The sequence below is a fragment of the Phyllostomus hastatus genome, unplaced genomic scaffold (genome assembly GCF_019186645.2).
Source record: "Phyllostomus hastatus isolate PE091 unplaced genomic scaffold, TTU_PhHast_1.1 phas_contig_62, whole genome shotgun sequence".
In the NCBI taxonomy this organism is placed as follows: Eukaryota; Metazoa; Chordata; class Mammalia; order Chiroptera; family Phyllostomidae; genus Phyllostomus; species Phyllostomus hastatus.
Window position 1 is genome coordinate 17,023,759 of NW_025333921.1, and position 16,751 is coordinate 17,040,509.

At 43.5% G+C, this 16,751-nt stretch overlaps 1 protein-coding gene and 1 non-coding gene across 5 annotated transcripts in view; one reads left to right on the top strand and one right to left on the bottom strand.

Annotated features, from left to right (window-relative positions):
* Nucleotides 1-317: 317 nt before the first annotated feature.
* Nucleotides 318-16,751, bottom strand: part of ADPGK (ADP dependent glucokinase) — a 33,424-nt gene continuing 16,990 nt past the window's right edge. For 3 of the 4 annotated variants that reach the window (XM_045848598.1, XM_045848601.1, XM_045848600.1), the window contains 4 exons: nucleotides 16,204-16,324; nucleotides 10,872-11,068; nucleotides 10,132-10,230; nucleotides 318-1,882 (listed from right to left, as the gene is read on the bottom strand). In XM_045848598.1, the coding sequence (XP_045704554.1) occupies nucleotides 1,328-1,882; nucleotides 10,132-10,230; nucleotides 10,872-11,068; nucleotides 16,204-16,324 (972 nt within the window). In that variant the 3' untranslated portion in view covers nucleotides 318-1,327. The remainder of the gene's footprint in view (nucleotides 1,883-10,131; nucleotides 10,231-10,871; nucleotides 11,069-16,203; nucleotides 16,325-16,751) is intronic. The other variant, XM_045848599.1, reaches the window with a different exon arrangement.
* Nucleotides 6,546-6,652, top strand: LOC123825337. Its single transcript, XR_006786880.1, has one exon. It is a non-coding gene; the product is annotated as a U6 spliceosomal RNA (small nuclear RNA).

A 16,751-nucleotide genomic window follows, 5' to 3' on the forward strand; every position in this document is an offset into this window, starting at 1 on the left:
TGTGAACCCACTGCTCTGCCACCAGCTGCCGAGTCGAGCCTGCTCTTTGAACAAACCGAGAAGGCTCACCATCCCTTCCAACTGCTGTTTTGTGCTGGATTAGCTACTTGATACTAGTATCTTCTGTCACTTTAAAACACAGAGGACAGACCTGTAGTTCAGGCTCAGTGTGAGGGACTGTCCAGCCAGTGGTGGGGAAGGCAAGATGATCCAACACCTCTCAAAAGCAGAGTAACATAGACTCACAAGTCAAAGATGAAATGACTTCTACTGCATCTGGCTCCAGAATGAGAGAACAAAATAAACTGCAAACAGACTTAGGATTCCTGAAATGTAATTGTTTTTAATATATTTAAAAGCACATAGAAGTCTCCTTGATTTATAAAAAAAATAAATACGTGACATGACCAATATCTTCATGATCCTGGGGCTCTTAATGAGGTCAAACTCTGTAATGGATGTGACGTGTCCACGTAAAACACACACGGCCAGTCACACACAGAGGCACATTCCAGTTGTAAATGCAGATTCCTCCACGGACCAGCATGAACAAAGAGCAGTCTTCTGCTGGAGAAAGTATGTCCAGAGCTGGGCAATGAGGTTAGGCAGGCCCAGGAGTCTCTGACCAGCTGGCATACAATCTAAGAGTCAGGGCAGGAGGGCCACCCTGCAGGTCGGCCAGGCTTCTAAACCCACGCAGGACGGCCGGTTCCCTCCCTGGGCCCCAGGCTCCCACCTCACTGCAACGATGAAGCACAGAGGGGAAGGATTTTGTCCTTACTTGTGGCTCTGTCTTATGTTTGAGACAAGACTGAGAAGATATGCTCATTAAGTATTTTCATTATAGCGCTGAATGGAACTCATGACCCTGACCTCGAGCACTGAGTGGACAGGGAACTGGAGAAACTTGCACTGGCCGTCACTAGACATGGTGAGGGAGCATGCACTTCTGCAGGGGGCAGGAGGGAGGGGCTCTTCCCAGCTGCAATGCGCTTCAGGGTGAAGAAGTTTGGCCTAAAATACTTGAGAATGCTGCATAAACTGGGGATATGGGAATCAGGTTTTAGCCCTGTAACACACAACATAAAAAATCAAAATCCAGTCTCATTAGTAGATAAATTTTGATTAAAACCTGAAATGTTTTTGTGTAATTGTCAACAGGTTGGAATGTATCTGATACAGTTTAATCTGCTGTTGTGTCTTTGGCTGTCTTTGATTTAAATCTAGGAACTGTTCTGATGCTTTGATCCAATTTTCCAAATCGCTTAATTCCTGTATTCTTAAATTTGCTAGTTCTCCTTCGGAAAAATTATTCACAATTACCTTCCTAATAGTGAAGGTGTACTTCTGAATAGAAGAGACCTTCAGCGGAAATGGCATCTCCGAGGCCCACAGTCCGAACAGGATCTTTGCACACCAGTACCGGTGTGAAGTGGAAGGACACCCCCTCCCTGCGCCACTCCACCACTGGCTCATCGGGGTTGAGGACAACCCTGGAGCCTGCCTCTGAGTGAGAAGTCAGGAACTCCTGCGGTGCCCTCAGGGACACTCGGCTGGTGTCAATGGCTTCTGTTGCGCAGGCCTGTGTCCCTGCCACACGAGCTCCTGCAGCCACAGCAGCCAGCTGGTTGGCCCAGTGTCCATCCACAGTGACCAGGATGTGGTAGACCAGTGTGTGGAAGTGGATCCTGGTGAGGTCTGAAGCTCTGCTTTTACTCTTCCCATGTTCCTTCAAGATCCAAAACAGGATGTCGCTGACCATGCCCACATCAGGGACACCATTCCAAGAAGACAGAGAAGAGTGAGGTCCAGCTGCCGACTGGCTGAGAAATAACAGCTCCTGTTCATTCAGCCCCAGGGAAGTCACCACGTGAAAGACCTGCTAACAAAAACAAAATGACATCATTCTGATTCACATCAGGAAGGTATCTTAGGACATAGCCAATGACTAAAGTCAGGGAAGGAAGGCAGGATGGATGATTTCTCCCTTACAAGACTCCCTGCCTCTAAAGGCTGTGGTGGAGAAGTAACAGATCAAAGGTCACTGTTCTCACTATTACCTCCACCTGCACCTTCATTATCACTCGGGATAAACAGCGAAGTTGCAGTCACACTGTCTTAGATCCAGTCTTTTGCTATCTGCCATTCATTACAAGACAAAGGGCAGAGGTATACCTGTGTTGTATTTCTTCTCATGGTGCCTATGTAATGATATTTAAGAAATGAGTTTGTCTGCATACACAGCAGACCCTCTTGCCATTGATCAGATGTAACTCTCAGCCCCCGAATGTCAGCAGGCGTCACGCCAGTAAAGTGCAGAAAGCCCTAGCAGCACGCAGTCAGGGTCACAATACCAAGCTGTGTGTGTGACAATACCGAGGAGCAAGAACAGTTTCAGGTGAGAGCTACACTTTTGGGCAGGTGTCGGTGAGGAAAACATTCAGTAATAACACTGTATGAGAAAGGGAACTACACAAGAGCCATTGAGCTTGTTTTCTTTCTTTTAATTAAAAAAATTTATTTTTTTAAAACTACAGTTGATGTACATTATATTAGTTCCAGGTGTACAACCACATGATTAGGCATATATAACTTACTAAATGATCACCCCAATAAATCTAATACCCATTTGACACTAGTTATTAGAATACTATTGACTCTGTTTCCTATGCTATACTTTACATCCCCGTGATTATTCTCTAACTACCGATTTGTACTTAATCCCATCCCCTTTTTCATCCATCCCACCAACCACCCTCCCATCTGGCAACCGTCAAAATGTTCTGAGCCTGTTTCTATTATGCTTTTTAAAAATTACTTTTTATTTATCCACTTTAGAGATAGGGAGGGAGGGGGAGAGAGGCACAGAGGAAAGGCGGAGAGGGAGGGAGGAGAAACATCTGTTGTTCCACTCACGTATGCATCTACTGATTTTCATGTGTGCCACAACCCTGATTTATTGTGGTGATGATCTAACTAGCTGAGCTATCCAGCCAGGGCTGTTTTGCTTTTTTATTTCTTTTAGATTCCACATATAAGTAAAATCATCTGACACTTGTCTTTCTCTATCTGACTTATTTCACTTAGTATAATACCCTCTATGTCCATCCACGTTGTTGCAGATGACAAGATTTCCTTTTTTATGGTTGAACCATATTCTGTTATATATATGAATCACTTCTTCTTTACCCACTCATCTACTGATGGGCACCTGGGCTGCTTCCATATCGTGGCCATTGTAAATAATGCCGCAACAAACATATGGATGTATATGTTTTTTCGATTTAGTGTTTTGTTTTCTTTGGGCAAACACCCAGAAGTGGAGCTGCTGGTTTCTTGTCTGTCTGTTATATCCTTTGTTTTAGAGTCCATTTTGTCTGGTATAAGTATTGCTACCTCAGCTGTTTGTTTGCTTCCATTTTAATGAAGTATCTTTTTCTATCCCTCCACTTTCAGTCTGTCTTTTGATCTGAAGTGTGTCTGTTATAGACAGCATAGGTAAGGGTCTTGTTTTGTTACTCATTCAGTCACCTTATGCCTTTTGATTGGAGCATTTAAAGCAATTGTTGATATGAATTTATTGTCCACTCATTATTCACATTGTTGATGTTTCTTCTTCTTAAAGAAGACCCGTTGAAACTTCTTACAATACTGGTTTGGTGGTAATGAACTCCTTTACTTTTTTCTTATCTGGGAAGCTCTTTATCTGCCCTTTGATTTGAAATGATAGCTTTGCTAAGTAAGGTCCTCGCTTTTCATCACTTTGAAAATTTCTTGCCACTCCTTCTGGCCTTGCAGTTTCTGTTAAGAAATTGAGCTGACAGTCTTATGGGAGCTCCCTTGTAGGCAACTAACTGCTTTTCTCTTACTGGTTTAAAGATTCTCTCTGTCATTAACCTTTGGCATTTTAATTTTGATGTGCCTTGGAGTGGTCCTCTTTAGAGGGGTTCATCTTGTTTGGGACTCTGTGCTTCCTGGGCTGGTATGTCTATTTCTTTCGCAAAGTTAGAGAAGTTTTCTGTCATTATTTCTTCAAATGGGTTTTTGATCCCTAGCTCTCTCTTCCACTTCTGGTACCCCAATAATGTAAATGTTGTTACACTTAATGTTGTCCCAGAGGCCCTTTAAACTATCCTCATTTTTAAAATTCTTTTTTCCTTTTGCTGTTCTGACTGGGTGTGTTTTCTGCTTCCTTATACTCCAAACTGCTGATTTGATTCTTGGCTTCATTTACTCTACCATTGATTCCCTGTAAGACATTGTTTTAGTTACTATAGCCTTCATTTCTGACTGGTTCTTTTTTTATGGTTTTCATGGCCCTTTTTATGCTGTTGAAGTTCTAAGTTCCTTGAGAGTCCTTATTATTGTTTTGAACTCTGTTTTTGGTAGTTTGCTTGCTTCCATTTCATTAAGTTTTTTTTCCTCCTGGAGATTTCTCCTGTTCTTTCATTAGGGACCTGTTTCTTTATCTCATTTTGGCTGCTTCCCTGTTTGTCTCTAAGTAACAGGTAGAGCTGCTATGACTCCCAGACATGGTAGAGTAGCCTTATGTAGTTGCTGTCCTATAGGGCCCAGTGGCACAGCCTCCCTGACCACTTAGCTAGGTGTTCCGGGTACGCCTCACGTGAGCTGTGTGTACTATCTTATTATTGCCATGTCACTGGGAGGGATTAATCCCTAGGCTGACTGGTTGCAAGGACCAGCTGCAATTACAGCAGAGGAACTGCTGTGCAGGGCCCCAACCCCATGGAGTTGGACTCACTTCACTGGGGCTTGGTGCCTGCCAAGTCTGCCCCCCTTGAGCATGTCACACATGGAGGTGGTTGGGTTGTAATCCACTGTGGTCTGAAGCTGTCCACCAGATGCACTGGCTCTGGGGCCTCCTGGGAGGTACAAGGTCAGCCACTGCCTGTGCCCTGCCCAGGGCCACCTGGCATGAGTTACAGAGCAGCCTGCAAATGGCAGCTACTTGTGCTGTGCTGGAGGTGCTCAGAAGACGCCAAGTTACTAAGCTTGGCTCCTGCTAGTGCCAGATACAGGGCCACTTAGCAAGAGGTATGGGTATGCACAGGCCAAATACTGCTTGTTTGAGACATTTTAGAAAAGCCCAAAGCATGAGCCAAGAGAGGCTGTTTGTATGGACAAGCTACTGGGAACAGCTTGGGTAGGTCCACAAGTTTGGTCGGGCAGGGACTCGGGTAGTCACCAGGTGGGGCTACCAGTGTTATCCAGGTTGAATGAGACAGATACAGTGCCCACCTGCCAGCTCTGAGGGGAGCGCTTGTCAAAGGAACAGCAGTGCTTACCAGCACTTCTGAGAGAAAGCTGTCACTCCTCATATGTCCCCGGTGCATTTCAAGGTGCTGCCTCAGCACTGGAGCTCAGAGTGAGTCTGAGTAACTTCGTGTGTTTGTGGGCCCTTAAAGAGGGGCACCTGGGACTCAGAAGCCCTCCATCTCATTCAACCACAATTCCCACTGGTCTTTACAGCCAGAAGTTATGGGGACTTCCTTTCCTGGCATTCAAGCCCTGGACTGGGGGTTCTGATGTAGGACTGGGACCCCTCACTCCTTAGGGGGGCCTCCATGGTCAAGATACTCCTCTCAATATTTAAGCCACATGTGGGGCCAGCCTGTACCATGCCTCCAAGCCTCCTATCTGTCTCAATGTGGTTTCTTCTTTATATCCTTAGTTGTAGGACTTCCATTAAGCCAGATTTCAGGTGGTTCTGAGTGATGGCTGTTCCGTAATTTAGTTGTAATTCTGATGTAGTTGTGGGTGGTTCTCAGTACCGTGTTGACTTACAAAGTGATCTTGACTGGACTTCTCTGTGCAGCCTGTTTTCTGCACAGAGGTTTAAAGGGAACCACTACGTCCACCTCACTTTCTTACTGATTAGCACTTTCCTCCTTAGGGCTAGAGAAGTGCATATAAGGTGAATGTTAGAGCAAGAGAGATGAGCCCCTGTATGTGTGCAGGCGTGTAGGCGCAGGTAGGTGCACGCACGCGCGTGTGTATGCATTTATATTTAATTAAAAAATCAATGGCCTGTACTTTTGCTAGTGTAACAGCACTTCCATTTACTGCATGTTCTTTGCTGGGCATTGAACTATTGGCTTTATTTCACTCAATTCTTACTGTAACCCTTGAGGGAGGGAGGGTCTCAGAGATTGCCTCCATTTTACTGATAAGGGGTCTGAGGAGAAGTTAAGTAGACAGTTACAGAGAAAATGAAATAAAAATCACTTGCTTTTAAAAAGTGAAAAGATAACCTCCCAAACAGAAATAACCTCCCAAGTAAAAACTATACTGAAAAACACCAAGACTGAGCCCTAAAGTGAAACATGCATTTTGGGGGCTAATGACGTGTCAGTGTGGGTTCACTGCCTGTACCAAGTGTCCCACTGTGGTGCCGCAGGTGTGCATAGCAGGGCGTCTGGGGGCCTGTGGATAGAAGGTAGGTGGGAACTCTCTACATTCTGCTCATTTTGCTGTGAACCTAAAACTGCCCTAAAAAGTAAAGTCTTTTTAAACAAATTATTCCAGTGCTCACTTTGGCAGCACATATGCTAAAAATGGGACAATACAGAGAAGATTAGCATGGCCCCTGGGCAAGGACGACAAGCAAATTTTTAAAGCATTCCATATTTTTGGAAACAAAGGAAAAATACACAAGTGGGACAACATCAGATTAAAAAGCTTCTGCACAGCTAGCTAAAGAAACCATCAAAATGAAAAGGTATCCCATTGTATGGGAAAACATATCTGCTAATGACAGATCAGATAAGGGTTTAATTTTCAAAATATATAAAGAACTCATACGATTCAACACCAGGAAGACAAACAACCCAATTAAAAAATGAGCAAATGATCTGAATATTTCTCCAAGAAGGACACACAGAGGGCCCAGAGACATATGAAAAGATGCTCAACATCACTAGCCATCAGAGAGATGCAAATTAAAACCACAATGAGATATCCCTGGTCACACTGGCCATTGTTAATAAATCAACAAACAACAAGTGCTAGTGAAGGTATGAAGAGAGGGGACCCTTGTGCACTGTTGGTTGGGAATGCACATTGGTGCAGCCACTGTGGAAAACAGTATGGAACTTCCTCAAAAAATTAAAAATGGAACTGCCTTTTGACCCAGCAATTCCACTTTTGGGAACATATCCTAAAAATCCTGAAACACCAATTCAAAAAATATATATACCCCTATGAATGTAGCAGTGTTATTTTCAATCGCCAAGGGCTGGAAACAGCCTAAGTGCCCATCACTAGATCAGTAGATCAAAAAGCTGCGGTGCATTTACATAATAGAATACTACACAGTAAAAAAAGAAACAAAACAAAACAAAGCTCTAACCTTTTGAGACAGCATGGATGGACCTGGAGAGTATTATGCTAAATGAAATAAGCCAGTCAGTCAAAGACAAGTACCAAATGATCTCACTTACACGTGGAAGCTAACAAACAAAATAGTATCAGACACATAGAGACGTGGAAGAGACTGACCATTTTAAGTGGAGAAGTGGGGACTGGCTGTAAGAAGGTGAAGGGAGTAGCTAAAGAACATATATGCATGCATGACCCATGGATATGGACAATGGTGTGGATTGCCTGAGGCGGTGAGGAGGACTAGGTGGAAAGGGGTAAAGGAGGGAAAAATTGGGACAACTGTAATAGCATAAACAAAAAAATATTTTTAAAAAGAATATTTCATAGTATTAGAATTAGAAAAAATAAGTAAATAGAACAACTATTATGTATTACCACTTTTCACCTGTAGGATTACTAACAAAATACATGTTTTTAATCATTTTGGTTTCAAGGAAATGAGGAAATAATAAGCACTTGTACGGAAGTTTAGTAGAATTAGTATAATTCTGATGGAGGGCAATTTGGACATCTCAATCTTACAAATGCCTTTTCGGCTCCAATCCAGCTAATCTTACTTCTGAGAATTTATCATACACATGTACTTGCTAATGGGAAAAATACAGTCATGGATTTAGAAGTGACACAGATGTATTTAGAAGTTACTGGTGGCAGCACTGTATGGAACAGCAAAGGGACATCACACCAAATGCCCATCAAGAGGATTTAGGTTCAATAAACTGAGATGATCCACATTCCTTTTAACCATGTGGCTATGAAATGACAAAGGGTCCTCTCCAAGTGATGATACAAAAAGATCTCCAAAATCTACTTGGGAGCATTTGAGATCTTGCTCCCTAGCATATGCTATCCATTTGGCTCAAATAGACTCTTAAAAAATTAAAAAAAAAAAAAAAAGTCCACTTAGTGAAAAAGAGCAAAAATGCAGAACAGTATATTCAATATACTCGAGACTCTCAGAGATTCCTGGACTTCCTGAACTTCCTGAAAGTCTATTTCCTTTGCCAGATTGGGGAAGTTTTCCTTCATTATTTTTTCAAGTTAAGTTTTCAATTTCTTGCTTTTCCACTTCTCCTTCTGGTACCTCTATGATTTGGATGTTGAACGTTTAAAGTTGTCCCAGAGGTTCCTAAGCCTTTTCATTTTTTTGATTTGCTTCTTCATTCTGTTCTGGTTGAATGTTTCTTTCTTCCTTCTGCTCCAAACCATTGATTTGAGTCCCGATTTCCTTCCCTTCACTGTTGGTTCCCTGTATGTTTTTCTTTTTTCTCTATTTTGCATAGCTTTCACTTTTTTTCTCTATTTTGTGACCACACTCAACCATTTCTGTGAGCATCCTGATTACCAGTGTTTTGAACTGTGCATCTGATAGGTTGGCTATCTCTTCATCACTTAGTTCTATTTTTGGAGTTTTGATCTGTTCTTTCATTTGGGCCATATTTCTTTCTCAGCACACCTATTACATTGCAAGGGGCAAAGCCTTAGGTATTTGCCAGGGCAGAGCAACCCTTGTTGCTGCGTTGTCACACTGTATGTGAAGGAGGTGTCTGAGAGGGAGCTATGCTGCTTGCTTGGCTCTTAGCCAGCTTTCAGTCAGTTGTCCTGCTACCCACAAGCAAATTGGGCTGACCAGATGCTGATTCCCCAGGGGGTGGGTTTGTTATATTATGGGACCCTGTGGGTCTCTCCAACAAACTCTCTGGTGAGCCTGGGAGGTCTCCTGCATAACTGGGAGTTTATCTACATGCAAATATGGGACTGCCTGGTCTGCTAGCCACAGCCTTGCTTGCACATCCTCTCTGCCTTGGCTGCCCGTCTCAGCCCCTCCTATCAGTCTGAATGAATGTTTCTTCTTTAACTCCTTGGTTGTCAGACTTCCATACAGCTCATTTTCTGGCACTTCTGGTTGTTGGGTGTTTTTAAATTTGTTGTTGTCCTTCTTTTGGTTGTGTGAGGAGGCAAAGTGTATCTACCTACGCCTCCACCTTGGCTGGAAGTTCCTATATTTGCATATATATGTACATAGTAACACTGGAGGGATACAAATGAAACTAAGATTACTAACAGTAGGTACAGGTGGCAGGAAAAAGGGAGAGTGACTTCATTGTATAGCTTTTAATAGGAATATTACCCATTAAAAAGATTAAATAATAATAAAATGGAAAGTTAATTAACTCCCCTAATTTCATAAAGTTAGCCAGAAGCAAAGCCAGCAGCAAAGCCAGCATTCCAACCCAGGTTCCCCAAGTCTGCGTCCTAAGCATCACCCTCCCTGATTCAGCTCAACACTGCTGCTGCCCCAAGGCAGGAGTTGAACATGGCATGCCTGCTGGTGTGGGAGTGAAGCTCTCCCAGTTTCCTTTCTCTGAACTCTTGATGTTCAGTTGAAAGCAGCTGAGAGGGCTTTTAGTTTTCCCCTTTGAGTTCCACTGTAGACCGTTCACCCCAACTTTCCCATTCCAGAAGAAGAAACAGCCCATGAACCCATTGATACACTGCCATATTTCTAACCTAGAAGGAGATTTTGCTTCATAACAGTTCTGGTTTCTTATTTCAATCTCTAAGGACATAGGTTTCTTATTTCATCTCTAAGGAGTGGCATGACAGCCATACCTCAGTAATCTGGCTCCTGAGCCCAAAGAGCTGGTCCTGCTGGACAAAGGCACATCTCTGCAAGTCCCCATGAGAGTCAGGGCCGAAGAGGGCCCCATGTGCCACCCACGTGGTTACCTGATGCACAATGCTGCTCATGAGCTCCCTATTAGTCATACTGGCCAGTTCTAGGTGAATTGGAATACCAGCTGGGATGTCAGAAATGGAGGTCACAACCTGCAAGAAGAGGATAGCATTGCCATTAGATAAGAAGTCAGGCATGAGGAAAAAAAGATCAGGCCCTAAGAAGCAATGGGTACTGTCGCTGTCTTCTTTGCATCCTCATGAAAGCTCCCAGCCACTTAGGCTTCCACAGCGTCTGTGGATGAGGGATGCTTTTCCCAACAGGGACACCTAGGCTCTGCAGGGAGGCACTGTGTTACAGACTCAGAGAGCACAAAGGACTGCCACCTGTGTGTTCATGTAGTCAACCTGGTCCTGGGGATCTAAAGTGAGCAGATGGCTTCAAATGCTGTTTGAATCTGTAGCAACAGCTGATGAGAAGTGAGATGACACAAACACCACAAAGGACACAAACTACAGACACTGCAGCTTTCAGTCATTCAGTTTAGCACGGTATACAGAAGCTCAGGCAGGAAGATGTTCTGACCTGTTCCACTCAAGCTGCCGCCTGTGTCTGCAAGAATACCGTGAGGTGCCTCCCTGGAGCAGAAGGCAAGTTCAGAGCCAGCTGCCATGCTATGTCCTGGGGAGGTCAGGACTGAGGACAAGGCAGCATCAGCTGCAGAGGGCAGAAGGCAGGATTCTGAAGAAACACACTAGCTGAGATCTGTGCAATTCTTTAACAGTGCTGTTACCTCCAAGAGTCTCTTCCTCTGGAGCTCCTTGCTTTGTCCCTCCATCATGTGCAATCCAGAAAGGACCACCAGGTCTGGCTGAAACTCCTCCAGGCTAGACACAAACACCTCCAGCATACTCATGGCCCCGTTGGAGAGGTCGTGGGAGAAGATGAATCGGTTGGCATGGGGAGCTTTTAACTGGCCCCACTCCTCCCCTAGAAAAGCCCAGTCAACACAATGGGAAGAAAAGGAAGAGGCTTTAAGTCTCCTAGCTATAGGGGGCTTGCAGGGGCCCCAGTGAAGCCTTTGCTCTGGGCAGGCTGGCTTCTGGCTGAGTGGAACCTCGCTACAATGGCCTTGTATAAGCATTACACTACATCCAGGGAGACAGTTGTCAGTAATGAAATACACCAAAGAAAACCCAAACCCCAACCCAACAAAAACACAGAGACACAGTATGGGTGCTATGTGCCTTTGTCAAAGGGCTGGCAGTTAGCTCCCGTCAAGTCTCAGGAAAGCTCTGCTGATCACTGAGCTTTTCAAACACAGGATACCTGTGTCCTTTCCCAGTTACAGAGCAGCAGCATGACGTCCAAATGCCAGCACAGAGTGCATACAAGTGTGTCTCCGTATACAGCAATGCTGCCTTTCTCTGTCTTCACCTCACAGCATTGCCCAGAGCATCTTTCACTTAGGTGGGGCCTAAGGGGGCTGACATTTCAAGAGTCAAGCTGACTTCACTCCCTCCTCCCTCCCAGTGTTGTCCAGGCACTCAGTCCAGAAGGTAAGGGCATCTGGCTGCTCTAACAACCTCTGAGTGAGCTACTGTGGAATAATGACTGTTCAAGACCAAGTTTAAGTGCTACTTCCTTCCTGAATGGTTTCTGACTGCTCCAGCCTGAGGTACACTTTCACCACTCTAAGCATCCACAGAGATTTTCCTTTCCATGGTTTGTGACAATCACTGTGCTTTGAGTTATCTCTTCTATTTTGAACTAGTCAAACCTATATATCGTTGCTTAACTTTTCACACATTTGGGCTGTATTTCCTGAACAGATTGCCAGCTCTTTCAAAGGAACACTACATGTCTGGTTCCCATAGCATTTGTCACAGCCCCCGCACAGGGAGTTAGATCCATCCTCGGGTAGGTCTGCTGGCAGGAGGAGAATTCTGTGCTCATCTATAGGACTGGCTCTCAGCACTGGCCATGCATCAGAATTCCCTAGGAAACCTTGCTTTAAATGTACAGGTGTTTGGCCCTGGCCAGTGGACTGAGTGCCAGCCTGTGAACCAAAGGGTCGATGGTTAGATTCCCAGTCAGGGCACGTGTCTGGGTTGTGCCAGGTCCCCATTAGGGGGCGTGCAAGAGGCAATCACACATTTATGTTTCTCTCCCTCCCTTCTCCCCCCTCTAAAAAATAAATAAAATCTTTAAAACAAAACAAACAAACAAAAAAAGAATCAACCAATGAATGCATCAGTAAGTGGAACAAAAACCAGGGTTTCTCTTCCTCCCTCTCTCTAAAATCAATAAATACAAAAAAATTTAAAAGTACAGGTGGCCAGGTCCCATTGCTGAGGATTCTGATGTGCAACAGGTGGAGAACTAACTGATTAAGCCTCCACAAGCTGCCCAGTACCTGAGAGGAGTGTGAGTCCTAAAGCAGGGAAGATGAAAGAGGCTCTCTCCAAGCTCACTTGGTGAAGCCTTTTTATCAGCGGCTTTACCACACAGAGCTCACCTTCTTGTCCACAATGGGGCTGGGAGAAGCAGGTGACCACCAGCACGGGCACTCCGGGGCAAGGACTTACACTGCAGGTTTACATGTTTTCCCTCTACATGAGGGGTTCACCCCATTTATAAAATGCAAGCTCATACACTGAAACTTAGTATAAAAATTTGGTTTCTATTATTGGATTGGCCAAAAGTTCTGTTAAAATTTTTCTGTTAAAGTAAGACACATTTTTCATTTTCACTAATAACTTTATTGATTTGGATATTTTGAATATATTGGCTTTCTCCTGCTATTGGCTTCTAGTGGGTAGAGGCCAGGGGCGCTGCTATCATCTTCCAATGCGTAAGAATTGGAAGCCTCACAGCAAAGAATTACTTGGCAAAATGTCAATAGTACCAACAAACTTTGCAAACCACTTTTGACACATTCGATCAGTTATAGCGCCTTCTCCATACACTGCACAAATCTTTTTTTTAGTTTGAGTTTTTATATTTCTTGAAACAATAAAGCATAATAGGTCAAAAGTGTTGCGTTATTTCTTTCACCTTCAATATTAAAATGGCTGCACAAAAATTTACCAATTTTTATAATTTTTAAATGCACACTGTATGACAGCTATCACAATACAATCTAACAAAATTGTTTCGAATGAAGTTAAAGACAACTAAGTAGTACTAGAGCCATCACATGGAAAAAAAAGTAAGGGACTTTTTAGCCAACCCAATACATTTACTGGATATTCCTTTAGAAAGGCTTTTCCTCATCTTGTAGTTGATATGCCAACTGCAGTTAGCAACCTCCTTCCTCCTTTCTGCAACGGGCATCTCCAAACAGCGGCCCTGCCTCTCTCTGGTAAATGCGTGTGCACACACATGTGTAGGGCTTACTCTAGAGCAAGTGTCAACGCTGGGAGAACCCATCCTTCCTTTGCTTTGAGTTCAGCTTTCTTGAATTCATTCCTCTGAAAAACTTTTATATGTGGGTCACTTATATAAAAATCTATGAAAATAAAAATAAAACATAGTACCTATTTACTAACCCCAAATGCAATGGTTATATTTGTTAAAACTGAATTACTTTCTTAGCTCCTGGCCCAGGTCCAAAGAAAATACCCAATGGTGGTCTCCAGAGCTGAGTGTAGTGTTCCAGCTCTGCTTCATTTAAAGACCAGACACAAGGGCGACCTCCCGTGAAGTCTTTCCTAACTCTGCGACCCCAAGAAGACCCAATCACTTCCTTTCCTGGGCCAGAGCTACACTCAGTTACAGGACTTAGCACGTGACTTTGCAATCACCTGCTTGGGAGCCCATCTCCTGTAGCGGACAGTGAGCAGAGGGCAGAGCTGGGTCTTCTACTATCATTGCACTCCCACTGCCTCACACTGCCCCTGGCACAGAGCCACGTGAATGAACAGCAAGATACACAAAAAAAAGAACAGGCTGATGACTCTAATGGCCACAACAACAAGAAATATGGGTATGAACTCCAAGTCCAATTATTTCCCCAAATAATGAGACACTGTACAAGGGAAAAAGACATGGCATTAGTATTCTCCAGAGGGCAAGACCTGGAATTGGCCCTTAAAGAGCGAAGCTGCCAAGAAGCACTGCCTAATTTAACCTAGGAAAAAAGAGGCACACAGCACTCAAAATAAATCAATTCCTTCAGGAAAAAAGTGAGAGAGGCAAAAATAAACAGGCTTCTGAAAGGTGAAGACAGGGAGGGATGTGAAGAGCCGTTCATTGGCTGTTTCCAAAGGACACAGAACTGATGGAGGGGCCTGAGAAGCAAAGTGACTGGAATTCAGACAGGGCAAGCCCCTAATAATAGTTAATACCCCTCTCTTCTCACAAAACTTTGAATTTATTTAAATGATTATTTCTCTCAATTTATCAATCTGTCCTTCAGCCACTAAGTCGGCAAAACCCAGATAACGACTTACTGGATCCCCAGCCCAAAGCCTGAAAATAACCTTCTCTGCAGGAGTCTGGCAGGAGAGGAGGAGGAAAATGTTGACAAATCCCCCTGGGAATTTATTCACCCAGGTTAGAGAGAAGCAGTGGATGGATTTCTGATTAGACAGCTGACCCAAGACCTGCAACCACCTGACTAAGTTCTCTCCAGGGGCTGATAAAAGTGCAACTTCACATAAAGTTTCATAAAAGGTCACTGCTTCGTACCAAGAAAATATGGCTAAGAAAATAAAAAACTCAAGTGTGAAGTTTATAATCCCAAGGATAAAGACAATCTCCTGTCCAGATATGCTGTGCCATCCTCTGAATTACACACAAGGCACACGTGTCAAACACAGCAGCAGTCTTAGGGAGGAGAGCCGTCTATCCACTCTGCTGCCTCCAAGGTATACGACAGAAACCAGGAGCCAGAAAGGTCCCGAGTCCATGATGTGAGTGGCCACAGAAACAAAAGTGAGAAGAATAAGGGACTGGCAGCAGCATCAGCAGCACATCAAAGGCACAACTTTAGTTATCCTGGCCCTTGTAGTCAACAGTCTGGTTCTTGCCTTTCATTTAAGCAGCTCACAGAGCTTTAAACACACTAACCTCTTAATCCTCAACACAACCTTCAGGCAGTAGGGAGAAACTAAAACTGAAACTCAAAACTTGTATATTGTTAAATGAGAACTGCCTCCCCCAACATTCTGTCCCTAATTTTCAGACCCTGCCTTTCTTAACTTCTTGACTGATTCTAGTAAACACCCAAAAGAACCAAAAACAAGGAACAATTCTCTTTTTGTTCTTGGAGAAAGGCATAATTTTCAAGATGCACTATATTTCTCTTACATTAAAGTTAATTATAATTACTCTAGTAGGTGAGGTTCTTTTAATTGTCTCACTTGGAAGCAGTTCACTGAAGCACATTAAGTAAGTACTGGTTTAAGGTACCAATTAGTCCATTTCGATGCTTGAGTCTTTAACTTGATTAATGCGTTGAATCAGAGATTCAAGAGGCTGATTTCTGAGCAGAGGAAAGATACCACAGCCAAATACACAGAATCATATAAACATTATGTTCAGGTATTTAGGATTCTTTCAGAAATCAGATCTGCAGTGTGTAACATAAAATCTACTGGGAGAGGGCAGGATGGGGTGGTCTCAAGTGATAAACGTTGAAACATTATACCATGGGAAATGGTATGTGCTGTTACACACCCAAGGCAAAACAAAATGCTTCACAGGAAGCTTGCCAGAGGCCTAGAATCAATTCTAAGAAGCTTGAAACAGTTGGCCAGAAATGCCTAGGGCAGAATCCAGCACAGAGTTGGGCAGACATTATGTGCCCTTCTCTTTCCTTAGTAATAAAGAAAAACTTTATAGGTGTATGTTTAATGCATTTTCATTTTTACACAAGATGCCTGATTTCTTCTGAGTTTAGATCAATTCTGTTTGTATACCTGGGAATTTTCTTCACTGTTGCAATACTCTAGCACTCTCCCTTCAGACAATGGCCAGTATCAGCACAGAAACCTTTGTAAGGCGAACAGGATCCTACTAATTCACACAGATACATTTTTAGCATAGTCACACCTCAAACTAACAAAACAAGACTCCTCTGACAAGTCTTACACCATTATGTACTTACTCATTTCTCTTACCTGCTTGATACTCTAAAATGAGATGGAACTCATCCACTTCCTGCAGCGACTCTGGTGGAACAAATACATTGTCATCAAGAAGTTCATGAAGTTTGGGACCCACTGGGCCACAAAGAAGAACCTGGAGACAAGAAATATGAAGTCTATCAGACCTGTCCCTCTTCCCATGGAATCTGTATAGTAACTGAAAACGTACATCCAGGCCACTTCTCATTTTAAAAAAGCACTGGGATCCCAATCTAAGTTTGGAAGCATGCAACAAGGGGCTATTACCAGAGTTTAGACATTGAGCATATGGCCACAATGTGCCCAGAGATGAGACCAAAGACCCACGCCACGTGTTAGGTACCTACGCAGCTGCTGTATCCCGTATATCCTGTTAGAGACTGAATGTTTGTGTCCCCCCAAAATTCATAGGTTAAAGTCTAATTGCTAAGGTGATAGTATTTGGAAATAGAGGTTTTAGGAGAAAATTAAGGCTAAATGAGGTCATATGAGTAAGGTTCTAATCCAGTCGGAATGGTAGCCTTATAAAAAAGAGCGAGATT